Source organism: Hyperolius riggenbachi, chromosome 5, assembly GCF_040937935.1.
Source record: "Hyperolius riggenbachi isolate aHypRig1 chromosome 5, aHypRig1.pri, whole genome shotgun sequence".
Taxonomy (NCBI): domain Eukaryota; kingdom Metazoa; phylum Chordata; class Amphibia; order Anura; family Hyperoliidae; genus Hyperolius; species Hyperolius riggenbachi.
The window spans coordinates 343,442,982-343,456,424 of NC_090650.1; the positions used below are offsets into that span (position 1 = coordinate 343,442,982).

At 43.7% G+C, this 13,443-nt stretch overlaps 1 protein-coding gene across 1 annotated transcript in view; it reads left to right on the plus strand.

Moving 5' to 3' along the window:
* Positions 1 to 1,427: 1,427 nt before the first annotated feature.
* Positions 1,428 to 13,443, plus strand: part of XKR4 (XK related 4) — a 401,273-nt gene continuing 389,257 nt past the window's right edge. Inside the window, exon 1 of the mRNA XM_068237390.1 lies at positions 1,428 to 2,293. Coding sequence (XP_068093491.1) covers positions 1,629 to 2,293 — 665 coding nt within the window. The 5' untranslated portion in view covers positions 1,428 to 1,628. The remainder of the gene's footprint in view (positions 2,294 to 13,443) is intronic.

The following is a 13,443-nucleotide window of genomic DNA, read 5'->3' on the forward strand; positions in this document are numbered from 1 at the left end:
ATGTGAAAGCCCAGCCAGCTCAGAGGAGGATTTATCCAGCTTGTAAAAGATAAGAGAGAAGCTGCCCTAATCTAAATAATACACAGGCAGTGTGCAGAGAGGGGCCGGGAGGGGGGAGATACATCACAGAACCACAACACTGAAGAAATTGGCAGCCTTCCAGACACAGGCTGACAAGTCTGACAAGAGAGAGATAAGTTGATTTATTACAGAGATGGTGATAGTAGAACGTGCTGCAGTAAGCCAGAACACATTAGAATAGCTTTTGGAACTTGTAGGATGATAAAAAACAGGATGTAATTTTTGTTACGGAGTCTCTTTAAGGGCACTGCATCTGACGCAGGAGACCTGGGTTCAAATCTCGTCTCTTCCTATTCAGTAAGCCAGCAGCAATTCAGTAAGGCTTTCTTGATCAAGACTCCCTAACACTGCTACTGCCTACCGAGTGCGCTCTAGTGGCTGCCTAGCAAGCGCTTTAAGTCCGACAAGAAAAAGTGCTATACAAAAATAGTAATTATCATTATAAGCAGTTCCCTAGATCGTTTGTAAGGGCTCATGCACAAACGTGACGCAAAAACGCACAGCAGTACTGTGAACGCGAACATGAAAGTCTAGGGAGTTATTACTGTGCGGAATGCACACTATGTGCAGTGTGTCAAAACTGGCAGCGCAGCACAGTGTGATCGAGCCCTAAGCTTGCTCAAGGTCATTGGCTGTAAAGATTTGGCATTTTTTCTTTGTTTTTGATCAATAGATTTTTTGCACAACTCATGCTCTGACCAGAGAACTGTAGAAATCTGTAGTAGGTATCTCTTTATGCGCACCATGCAGATAAAAAGCACTCCCAGGCAATCAGATCTGCTGCATCTCAGAGGTATGAATGAATAGGTGGATTCTCCTCCACTGGCCTCCAGCAGTCACAACATGCAGCTGCATAATAGGCATCATGCCTGTGTGAGCTCAGGTTGCACTGACAGCACACTCTCATTTAGATATTAATCAATGGAGTGGAGGAGTGCAGCCCAGCAGCAGCAGCGAATCCACCCACTATACTGGATCTGGGGACCGTGTGATTCCTCTATTAAAATACCCAGTGCAAGAAAGGAGTCACAGGGGGATGCCGAGGGTGCCGTCCTCATTGTGCACAAGGCGGCTTTGTGGGTCCCTCTATCCTCGTTTCACCTCATTCCTTAGTGGAACCCCTCCTCCACTTGCACTTTCTTTCTTTCTCTCCTGCACTGCTAGTGGGAGACAGGAGGAAGCCGAGGAGAGGGAAAGGATGACCTCATCCCTTTCCCCATCCGCCTGTGGAGGAGTGAGAGGGTGGGGAGGGCTGTGGTCCAGGCAGTGTGGCTGCAGGGTGAGGTTGGCACTCTCACGCAGACAGGCGGCGCTCTACTCGGCCCAGCCCACCATCCATCCACTCCATCAGGCTGAGCAGCAGAGCACAAGAGGCAAGACAAGGGGAGTGAGGAGGAGAGCAGGCGGGGGGAGGGAAGAGAAAGGGAACGCTGTCACATAAAGGAGGGATTTTCTCTCTCCATTTCACCCCTCTCTCCATCCTCAGCTTTTTTTAATATATATAAAATCTTTTTTTTTTTTTCCTCCCCCCTTTGCCTTAAATCATCATGGCCGCTAAGTCGGATGGGATGCTGAAGATGAAGAAGAGCGACGTTGCCTTCACCCCTCTGCAGAACTCGGATCACTCGGGCTCCGTGCAGGGACTGGCGCCGGGCTCGCAGCCGGGCTCCGGGGCTGGGGACGGGGGGTCCCGGTGCTGCGGCGGCGGGAGAGGGACGGCTGCAGCCGGCGGAGGCTCCCCCTCGGTGTGTCCGCGCCTGGGCAGGGAGCAGCAGCGCTATTCTGTCTGGGATTGTCTGTGGATCCTGGCCGCCGTGGCCGTGTACCTGGCCGACGTGGGGACTGACATCTGGCTGTCTGTGGACTACTATGTGCGGGGCCAGCGCTGGTGGTTCGGGCTGACCTTGTTCTTCGTGCTGCTGGGCTCGCTGTCCGTGCAGCTCTTCAGCTTCAGGTGGTTCGTGCACGATTTCAGCACCGAGAACAGCTCCCAATGCACTCCGCTGGATGGCAAGGCTGCCCCGGGAGAGGGGGATGTCCGACCTTCCACCCCGCAGAGACAGGCTTCCACTGCCAGCAACAAGCCCAACAACACGGCCAGCATCAGCACCAGCACCGCCCGGGCCAACCAGAGCAAGGCTGCCTCCTGCTCCTTCTGCATCTGGCTCCTGCAGTCACTCATCCATATCCTGCAGCTAGGACAGATCTGGAGGTAAAGAGACACTTGTGTCTGCCATCTACACACGCCTGCCTATTGTTATTACTATGATCACTACTAGGGGGCTGCTAGATAGGGCTGACATTTTCTGCAGCACTTTACAGAGTGCATTGAATAATTCATGGCACAAGAGCTAACAATCTAATGCTACTAACATGGCTATAGTCACAAAGATAGTCTAGGACCAATTGTGGGAGGGGGTGAGGGTAGTTAACATTCCTGTAGGTTTTTGGGATGTGGAAATATATCAGAGTGCCTGGAGGAAACCCACACAGATGTGGGGAGGACATGCAAACTCTGTGCAGATAGTGTCCTGGTTGGGAATCAATTGCTGCAAGGCGTGATTGTTATAGTTCCCTTGTGCCTATGTGGACATGTGCTGAATGAAAAGATATCAGGAAGTCTGATTGTGAGTGTGCATGCGTGTGTGTTTTTGCACCATATGCACATCTATCTGTTGGCACAGGTATTCCGTCACCTGATCATTGCAAGGGCACAGTATAAAGTGAACATCCAAATGCAACATTGTATCTTGAAATGCCACTTTAGTTTAAGCTGGCTATTGCGATAAAATAGTGATCAATGATGATCTTAACCAGTTTTGCCATGAGTATGAAAGACAATGCCATGATGGTAATGCTGAGTTTTTCCAACTTTCTGCGCTCGTACAAGGTGGTGATGAAGTCATTGCTGTAGTGTTGCTTTTGGTGTGTTGTTCTTCGTGGTTACTTTTGCATAGTTTGATTGAGCTTATATAAGGTCAAATATTGAAACATGTATGTGGAAATCAGTTAAGTTTAAGCTGGAATGAACCAGAGACACCTATTCAAAGTATGGCAGGCCTTCCTTGGAAGAAGAAGCGTAAGTGACATCATGATTTATGAGAATAGTAAGGAACAGTTGCTTGCAGCAGACACGTGACAGTGCGTTTCACACCATGGTGGCTTCCAAGCATCTCATCCCATGCTGTATATAGCAAGACATGACTGGTACATACCTTACATGGCAATGTGTATAATGTGTAGGTATCATTTAAAAAGACTTTGTTGATGTCAGTGCTGTAGCATCACTCTATACAGATGGGGATGCTGTGCAATGCTCCAGGAACTGCTATCACCTATAGTTGTATAGTGAATATTTTATATTACTGTTTGGTTTGGAATTGTGACTTAACACATCTTTTCTTTGTTTCAGATCTTGTTTTTAGGTTTTTTTTTTTTTTGTTTGTTTTTTTTTTTTTGGGGGGGGGGGGGGGTCTTTCTCACTGTGGGTGACAGCTGTCAAAATATGCATGCTTTACGTCTTTGGGAATTATCTTGCCTTCCTGTTACTCTTTCTAAGGATGGAGCTTTTCAAGGGCCACCAGGCTTCAGCTGGCATCAGCTTTAATATTGGAAAAAGAATAGAAGCCCTGCTGTTTCTGCTTAGCATCAAATTATCTCCGAATGCACTGAATGACTAAAACCACCAGACTCACAGTGAAAAGTCCATCATAAATGGGTCTGTGTTCTGTAAAACAAACAGAGAGGCTGAGCTGGTCCCATGTTCTGCTTCTGTGGTGTAGGGCAGCTGTCACTGAGTGTTGTGCTCTCGCCGGTGACTTCTGCTCTACAACATGAGACGGAGGGAGGATATTGATGGATGGGCCTGCTGTATAGCACAGGACTCACTGGGGACGTTGGCACACAGCAACATTCTAGTGATATTAAAGGACACCTAAAGTGACAGGGGAGTGGGAGCTGCTATTAATACCCAGTGTAATGGACCACTGACTATTGAAGACAGTTTGGTCTCCATTGCATCAGCAAAGCAGGCAGCATTCAGCTATTATACATCCAATCTAGGGTTATCTGCTGAGGGTCACATTTGATTCTGGCAGCTCAGTTATTAAATAGTTAAAGCAAACATGAAATGCCTAGAACACATTTTGCCCCAGAAAAGGGTGAGAAAGGTATTAAATAGGCTTTGTAGTTAGGGTCAGGCATAGATTAGGAGGGTGCAAGGTTTGAAGGAGGTAAGGGTTAGGGTTAGAAAGTTACGGTTAGATGCCAGGAAGGACTTGACATTAAAGGGGATCAAGCACCACTTTTGTTTCCTGGTTTCAAATAGCTATTGGAGCTGCCATGTCCCCCCTCCCCATCTAGCTGCCCATTATTTATCAAGGAGAAGGTGTGAAGATAGCATCTGTGACTTCTGTAAACCCTTTCAAGCATTGTGTACAATCTATACCCCCCCCCCCAAAAAAAAGCTTTTTGTTTGCTCTCAGCTAATATGTGCAATAAGATAATTACATCAGTCCTTATTTGCCTGAAGCCTCTGCAGACCTTGCAAGTAGCAGGAAGTAGGCTAATAAAACTCTATGTCAAAAGAAGAGCTAAAATGAAAGTTTTTTTTTTCTATTATTACTAATGAGCCACATTGTTGACATACATATTAAATGTGCTATTGGGATGCTCTGGGTGCTAAAATAGTGCTTGGTTCACTTTAAGGGAGGAGGTTAGGGTTAGGCACCAGGAAGGCGTTGGAGGTGGGGGTTAATGTGTCAGGAAGTGTTCAAAGTGTGGGTAGTGTTAGATAATAGGAAGGGGTGTGATTAAGGTTAGAGACCGGGAAGGAAGTTTTCTGTACATAGAAACTGTTACCGTCAGCCAAAGAATGGGGGAGTAAGGACACAACTATGGCTACAAATAACATTGCTTCCCACTATGTTGCTATCGGTGTGATGCCAGCTACATGTACCTCTCTTTAGCCACTATGCTAACGTGCATTATTTTACTAAGGTGCTCAGATCTCTCTTTTAGTTTACAGCATCATATTACCACTTAAAAAAGTGTCCCACATACTACCTCCCCCCCCCCCCCCCCCCCCCCAGCTTTGGAACTTGTTACACCTGGTACATTTCCAAATCTGAGGAACCTATCAGCTGTGATCGCTGAGCACATGAGCAGGAGACATTCAGTATCTCACAAAAGTTAGTACTGTACACCTCTCACATTTTGTAACTGTTTTATTACGGTATATCTTTTCGTGGGGCAACACTGAAGATATGATATGGTTAGGGTTAAGATGAACACAGCAGTCAGGGTTTTTACAGTGTAATTGTCATTTCCAACCTGGAAAAAAGTGAGGCATTTTAAAATGGCAAATCACTAGAAAATCACTTAGCATCACTTTTGTCATCTGTTTTTCTCTGCGCTCCCATTCTTTTAACCCAAACACAATTTTAGGAAAAATGCTGAATGGCGTGAATATTGAAGTGCACCACTGGGGGTATACCCGTTACTATGGTAATCAGCGTGCCGCTGTGAGAAGGGCTGTGAAGTCGGAGTCAAGGAGTTCGGAGACTGAGCAATTTTGGGGTAGCTGGAGTCAGAGTCAAAGTCAGTGGTTTCATAAACTGAGGAGTCGGAGTTGGAGTCGAATGATTTTTGTACCCATTCCATAGCCCTGCAAGGACTTCGGCATTGAAGTCGAGGAATCGGAGCAATTTTAGGTACCTGGAGTTGGAGTTGGTCGTTTCATAAACTGAGGAGTCGGTGTTGGAGTCGGATGATTTTTGTAGTCAAGGAGTGGAGTCAAGGAATCAGAGCAATTTTGGGTACCTGGAGTCAGAGTTGGTTGTTTCATAAACTGAGGAGTCAGAGTTGGAGTTGGAGGATTTTTGTACCAACTCCACAGCTCTGCTTATGTGTGGCAAAATGCATGTGCCTCAAAAATCATATTGAAACAATAACAGGGCTTTAAAGTGAACAACACCTGTAGTGGGCGAGATATGGAGCCTTTAGTTCCTGTAAAAGCATTCCATTTGGCTGGCTGACATGCTTATTCCCTGCCTGAGGCTGTCTGAGGTGCTAACCCAGAACAAATAATGCAGAAGTGAGAAAAAACATACTATAACTCCGATGCTTACATGCTGAAATGTAAATCAAGCCAGTAGCATAGCTTAGGAGCTCTGGGCCCCAGTGTGAGTTTTACATTGGGCCCCCACAAGTACATAACAATTGATATGGAGCCCCAAAACCTATCAAGGACAGCTGCAGTGTCAGAGCGGTGTAGGCTGAGATGGAGAACAGTCTATTAATGGTTACAGCTAATCAAAGCATATGTAGGTGATAATAACCAGCATACCATATTACCAATAAAAAGCTAATAAAGTGGTTAAAGGAGGGCTCCTGCTGGGCCCCTCTAGTCCAGGGGCCCTGGTGCGGTCGCTACCTCTGCATTCCTTATTTCTCCCCCAGTGACTCAAGCCCAGAAGATCAGCAGGACAGCCATGCAATCAGCATTTTTTAAAATGGAAAAATGGCAGCTCCCTTACTCCTCTCACTAAAGGTTTCCTATAAAGAACATACATCAGGGTGGGAGGTAAAATAATATACTTCCACTTTGATAATGAAGGCTAGGTTCACACCAGGGCATTGCATTGCATGCTCTGTAAAAACAGGATCGCAACGGAGGGGAAAAGTGGCATCACGTGGCATGTGGGCAGTGCAACGCACGCAGTCAAGCATACAGTTAATGAAAAGTGCACTTTACTGCAACTGTACACACATAGGTTATCTGGTACCGCACAGCATACCTCGGGTTATGCCAACGCACCAGTCGCACCGCACTGCTAACGTGCTGTTGTGAATGTATCAATACATTATAGTTGCATTGGGTTAGGGCAGGTTCACACTGGCACTTTCTGGTAAACGGAACCGATTTCCGCTCCAACTGATCCATTTCCATTTGTATCCGTTTTACAACGGAAGGTGCTGAATGACTGCTGGGGATCCTCTATAATAAACTCCTTTGTCTCTGCGTCCCATGTCCGTGTGTGTCCCTGCGTGCTACTGCGCATGTGCCGCAGGGACAGCCGTTGGACGGGAGCAGGCAAGGCAGGGGGCCCGGGTTTTTAAACGGGCTTAGGTCTACTAGTACCTATATAAACTGTATTTGTGTTGATGTTGAGAAACACTGTTCTAGAGCTAATATTTGTATAGTGCTGACATCCTCTGCAGAGAATATAGTCTTGTCACGCGTATGGTACATTGATTGCTGCATTCCAGACACCCCCCCCCCCCCCCCCGGATCCCCTTCACCAAAGTAGATCTTTGCTGGCTAGAACGTTCCGTTTTGTAGTCAGTGTGTTGTATAGATCCGTTTATCACTGCCTCCTATGCAGTGCTTCAGCCTCTGTTTTCGTTCTAGCTGGGCTCCGCCATTCGGGAAAGACGCTGCTACACCAAACTTGCATTTAGCGTGCAGCGTTGGATTGGACCAATGTGAACAGATCCATAGGTTAACATTGGATCCGCTCGCATCTGATAGGATTCGTTCCATTACGATGTCAGTGTCAGTGTGAACCGGGCTTATATTGTCTGTTGCAACACTCTGTAGCATCACAGTGTGAACATTGCATAATAATGGATGTATCTATGATTTCACCCTCTATAATATGCTTCCACAATCAGTAAGTATATACTTATGGATGCTGTGTGCACCTTTTTGCTGGAACTTGCTTAAAGTCTAGCTGGTAGTTGGGGAAGTTTATGAATTACTATTGTAGTGCTTGGTAGCTTGTAGTAATCATGTTCTTGCTTAAAATAGATCCACAAGAACACATAAAACTGGTAATAACTAAGCAGTGTGCCTTTGGTTTTATAGCATTATATAGCTGTTATAGTGCTGCTTGCTCCCTTTTACTTTTCAAACAGTCTAAAACAGTCTAAAAAGCTTTACGCTGACAACAGCCTCCACATAGACATGACTGAGATTGATTGGATGGATTAAAACGAAACCTCAGTTGCCCCAGTTTGCTGAATTAATGGATCCAGATTACAGTTCTGCTAAGGCTACTTTCACACATATGAATGCAGAAAAGGCCGGTAACATTGTACACTGAGAGGCAGTGTAAATGGCCTGTACTTAAAGGATACCCGAAGTGACATGTGACACGATGAGATAGACGTGTATGTATAGTGCCAAGCACACAAATAACTATGCTGTGTTCCTTTTTTTCTTTCTCTGCCTGAAAGAGTTAAATATCTGGTATGTAAGTGGCTGACTCAGTCCTGACTCAGACAAGAAGTGACTACAGTGTGACCCTCACTGATGAGAAATTCCAGCTATAAAACACTTTCCTAGCAGAAAATGGCTTCTGAGAGCAAAAAAAGAGGTAAAAAGGGGACTATCTTATCAGGCAGGATTACGCCATGTTTGTTCCCTTGTATCTTTGTTAGATCCTCAGAAGAACTATAAGGAGACCTGTAAGCTCCGCAGTGAAAGAACATCTGCTTCAAAGATTCACATATTGACATTTTGTACTTTGCTGAACCGGGACACGAAAATTGTTTGTTTGTGAGCAGCACACCTGGGAATTAGTTGTTACAATTTTATAAAAATGGAAGGGGTATATTTACTCCATTATCAGAGAAAAACATAAAGTGTGGCCAAATTTATTTTTTAGTAACTACTGCCAAAAAATAACTAATTACAAGTGGGCAAAGGTATAGCAATATTTTCATTTAACTATAAACATATACAAGTACAAATGTCTTTTTTTTATTTTTTTCTCTTGGCTGGAGTTTCTCTAGAACCTGTGTACACTACACTACAGCATAATGCAGCGCATACTCTGCGTGTTATTAATAGCATGGAGAACTGCTGTTTAACGTGTTGCACATTATGTTATCGCACACGTTACTCAGAAATGTAGTATAGAAAGATTGCACCAAAAATATGACACAGTAACTAAGCAGCTCAGGGTAACTCACAACCAGAGCTGGTGTCTAGCAAGCTTATAGTTTTCAATTTAAAAGCCATAGACTTGCTAGACGTCAGCGGTTCTGGATGCCAACCTGGCTTTCACGGGCATAAAGTGATAATTTGCATATTCAGTAGCAGTGCATTGTGGGTAACCACAGATGTTTAATTAAAGCTGAATTATTGTAAATACCTTCTGTTTTAAGAAGGCAAACCAACATAACCAAACATATGATGATATTAAAGGGGGTCATGTAAATTTAAGAAAATGGCAGCCTGTTAGCAGTCTACCTCATCTTGTGCAGTTCTGATGGCAGAATGTCAATTCTAGAAAAAAGTCAAGCCCGTGAAATCTTTTGGCCAAAAGTCATAAGATTTACTCTGAGCGACCATGAGCAAGACTTTCACGAACACAAAGAGGGCTAGTTTCAGTGGTCGTCAATAGTACTATTGTGTAAAAAAACGATTTGAACACCTATTTATAAAGATGATTGCCAGAAAAATATACATATATTATTTGTGCAATATTGAGCCTATTCTTTTTGCTGTTTGCTGCTGTTAGCGTTTGTTTGGTAATCATGGAACTGAGGATTTCAATGCTGGACTTGTTAACTGGATGAATGCTTTGGGAGTTTTCAAAGGCTTGTTGAATAGATTGATAGGCTTCCACCTGTGTACGAGGGCAGCTGCGCTGCGCAGGTTCAGAAGGGCTCATGGCTGCGCAGAGCAGCTCGTGCCTGGCTTTTTTCCATCACGCAGCTCCATGCTACTGAGCAGGCTGTCAGAGCTGCAAACTTTCAGAGGGTCCCAGGCAGCAGTGGTGGTCTAGAGGAAGAAGTTGGAAGCCTCTGGAGGATACAGACTCTTCATTCTTCCGTGGTTAGTATCTGTTTTTTTCTTTCGTATTCACAGGTTTGCTTTAATTATTTAAAGCGGACCTAAACCCAAAACTTCCTCTCTGCTCTAAAAGATAGGCATAATAACATTTAAAGAAAAACATGTATTTGTTACAGCTTACAGATATCCTACAATACATCTGCAGTGTCTACTTCCTGGTTTAATGGGAGCACAGAAAGAGTTAACCTCCTGTGTTTACATATTAGCACATATCTTGGCACACCCATAGCAGTTCAAATAACACTTGTGATTTCTTGCTGATAAGGGAAAATCAGACAGACTGTTCTAAATAAACAGGGTGGATTTCTCTGTGTTTACCTGGTCTCCTGTGCAAGAGTTTAGGTACGCTTTAAAGATAAATGAGTGGTACTAAATATTAGTACATGGTAGTACTAATATTCAATTCCACTTTTCTCCATGCATTGCTGTCGATGCCTCTCTTTGTAGCACCAATTAATGAATATTACGGTTATTATTCGGTCCAACTTCAGATTTGTCTCCTTGTCCGTAATTCATTGTATTAGAGCACTGCTTAGGAATTACTTTACCGTGTGACCAGCAATTGCATTCAGTTTGTAAATAAAGATCTTTGGTAGCGCTTTCAAAATTTCACAGAAAATCCACATTAAATATTGATGATCAGCATATGACACTGCAGGTAAATGGCTGTCTTAATCAAAGAGAAATATTTATGATGCTTGCTTAAACTATGCCGTAAAATGCACATTTCTATTTAATGGTGTGACTTCATTAGTGTCCTTCTGTCTGTAACGGCTGGAGATATATGGTCATCCATATGTATCATCCATATACATTCTAATGTTATGGGGGGGTTTAGCTCATTCAAAAAGGCTACAGTGTTTACATTGTTCGTAAGTAAATTGTATTGTTGGTGAATAAACCTGAACTAGTAGAATGGTAAACTAGGTAATGGCTAGTTCTTTCACGGGATAATTAGCATTTTACAAGGCGCCAGGCTTATCTGTCAGGATAGAAAGAGATTCTTCTCTTTCTATCCTGACAGATAAGCCTGGCGCCTTGGTTGTATATATGGATAATGGAGTTGCCTTGTCACTTCATAAAAGGTGACCAAATGTACATTATTTAGCTGACTTAGAAGAAAACAAAAAGTAAGCTTTCGGCTAATAAGCCTTCTTCAGACTTTGTTTCTGTATATTAACAAGATGTTAAAACACAGCTTATTTACACTGTCACTAGCTCTTAATTTCAACTTCTAGAGGATCTCACAGGGATGCTAGCAGGGGCGTAGCTAGAAATGACCAGGCCCCATAGCCAAAAAATTTTATGGGCCCCCCAGCCTCCTGGACCTTCCCCCCAATACCTGTACATCAGTGGCATAGCTATACATAATAGGGTCCCATAGCAAATTTTTTATAGGGACATCATATCTAGGCACTCTTTAGCAATGCTACCTTGGAATATGATTTGAATGAGCAATTTACATTCTTATACAATGAACATTGTACACTCACCTAAAGGATTATTAAGAACACCATACTAATACGGTATTTGACCCCCTTTTGCCTTCAGAGCTGCCTTAATTCTATGTGGCATTAATTCCACAAGGTGCTGAAAGCATTTTTTAGAAATGTTGGCCCATATTGATAGAAGTTGAAGTTGAAGTTGAAGTTGATAGAAGTCTTACAGTTGATGGAGATTTGTGGGATGCACATCCAGGGCACGAAGCTCCCGTTCCATCACATCCCAAAGATGCTCTATTGGGTTGAGATCTGGTGACTGTGGGGGCAATTTTAGTACAGTGAACTCATTATCATGATCAAGAAACCAATTTAAAATGATTTGAGCTTTGTGACATGGTGCATTATCTTGCTGGAAGTAGCCATCAGAGGATGGGTACATGGTGGTCATGAAGGGATGGACATGGTCAGAAACAATGCTCAGGTAGCCCATGGCATTTAAATGATTCCCAATTGGCACTAAGGGGCCTAAAGTGTGCCAAGAAAACGTCCCCCACAACATTACACCACCAGCCTGCACAGTGGTAACAAGGCATGATGGATCCATGTTCTCATTCTGTTTACGCCAAATTCTGACTCTATTTAGTCTCATCACACCAGGCAACATTTTCCCAGTCTTCAACTGTCCAATTTTGGTGAGCTCGTGCAAATTGTAGCCTCTTTTTCACATTTGTAGTGGAGATGAGTGGTACCCGGTGGGGTCTTCTGCTGTTGTAGCCCATCCGCCTCAAGATTGTGCATGTTGTGGCTTCACAAATGCTTTGCTGCATACCTCGGTTGTAACGAGTGGTTATTTCAGTCAACGTTGGTCTTCTATCGCTTTGAATCAGTTGGCCCATTCTCCTCTGACCTCTAGCATCAACAAGGCATTTTCGCCCACAGGACTGCCGCATACCGGATGTTTTTCCCTTTTCACACCATTCTTTATAAATCCTAGAAATGGTTGTGCGTGAAAATCCCAGTAACTGAGCAGATTGTAAAATACTCAGACCGGTGCGTCTGGCACCAACAACCATGCCACGCTCAAAATTTCTTAAATCACCTTTCTTTCCCATTCTGGCATTTAGTTTGGAGTTCAGGAGATTGTTTTGACCAGGGCCACACCCCTAAATGCATTAAAGCAACTGCCATGTGATTGATTGATTAGATAAATTAATTCATGAGACATTGAACAGGTGTTCCTAATAATCCTTTAGGTGAGTGTATATAGTCCAGATATGAAGTAATATGTAATAGGGCCCTAGGCAAGGTAGTAGATTTGGGGCCCCCTTGTGGTCCTTTTGGTAAGCTGAAGTGAAGAGAGGTTTAAGAAGGTGGCAGGTGGGCCCCTTGACACCCACTAGGCCCCAAGCACCTGCCTAGATTGCCTGGTGCATGAGCCTGCTCTTGTATAGTCCACGAGCACTGAGACAAAGTCAGAGGGGGAGCAACAAAGCAAAGTAAAAATAGTAAATTTCTCAAGTATCATCTGGGCCCCCGTCTGCTCCAGGGCCCCATGGCAGTTGCTATGGCTGCTATGGCTATTGCTACGCCCTTGGATGCTAGCGAATTTATGACAAATAGACAAGACCACTTGTTTGCATTGATATAAGCAGTGTGTTTTAACATCTTCTTCACATAAAGTCTGAAGAAGACTTATTAGCCGAAAGCTTACTTTTTGTTTTCCTCCAGTATAATCCTAATTCAAAACTTTTACTGTTGGCTAACAAGGTACAACACTCTATTATTTAGCTGGAAATACAGAACTCATCTCCCTCAGTGGTGAATATCAGTGTTAAAGAGACACTGAAGCGAAAATAAAATTATGATATTATGGATTTGTATGTGTAGTACAGCTAAGAAATAAAACATTAAGATCAGATACATCAGTCTAATTGTTTCCAGTACAGGACGAGTTAAAAAACTCCAGTTGTTATCTTTATGCAAACAAGCCATTAAGCTCTACAACTTTCAAAGTTGTGGAGAGGGCTGTTATCTGACTTTTATTATCTCAACTGTTTA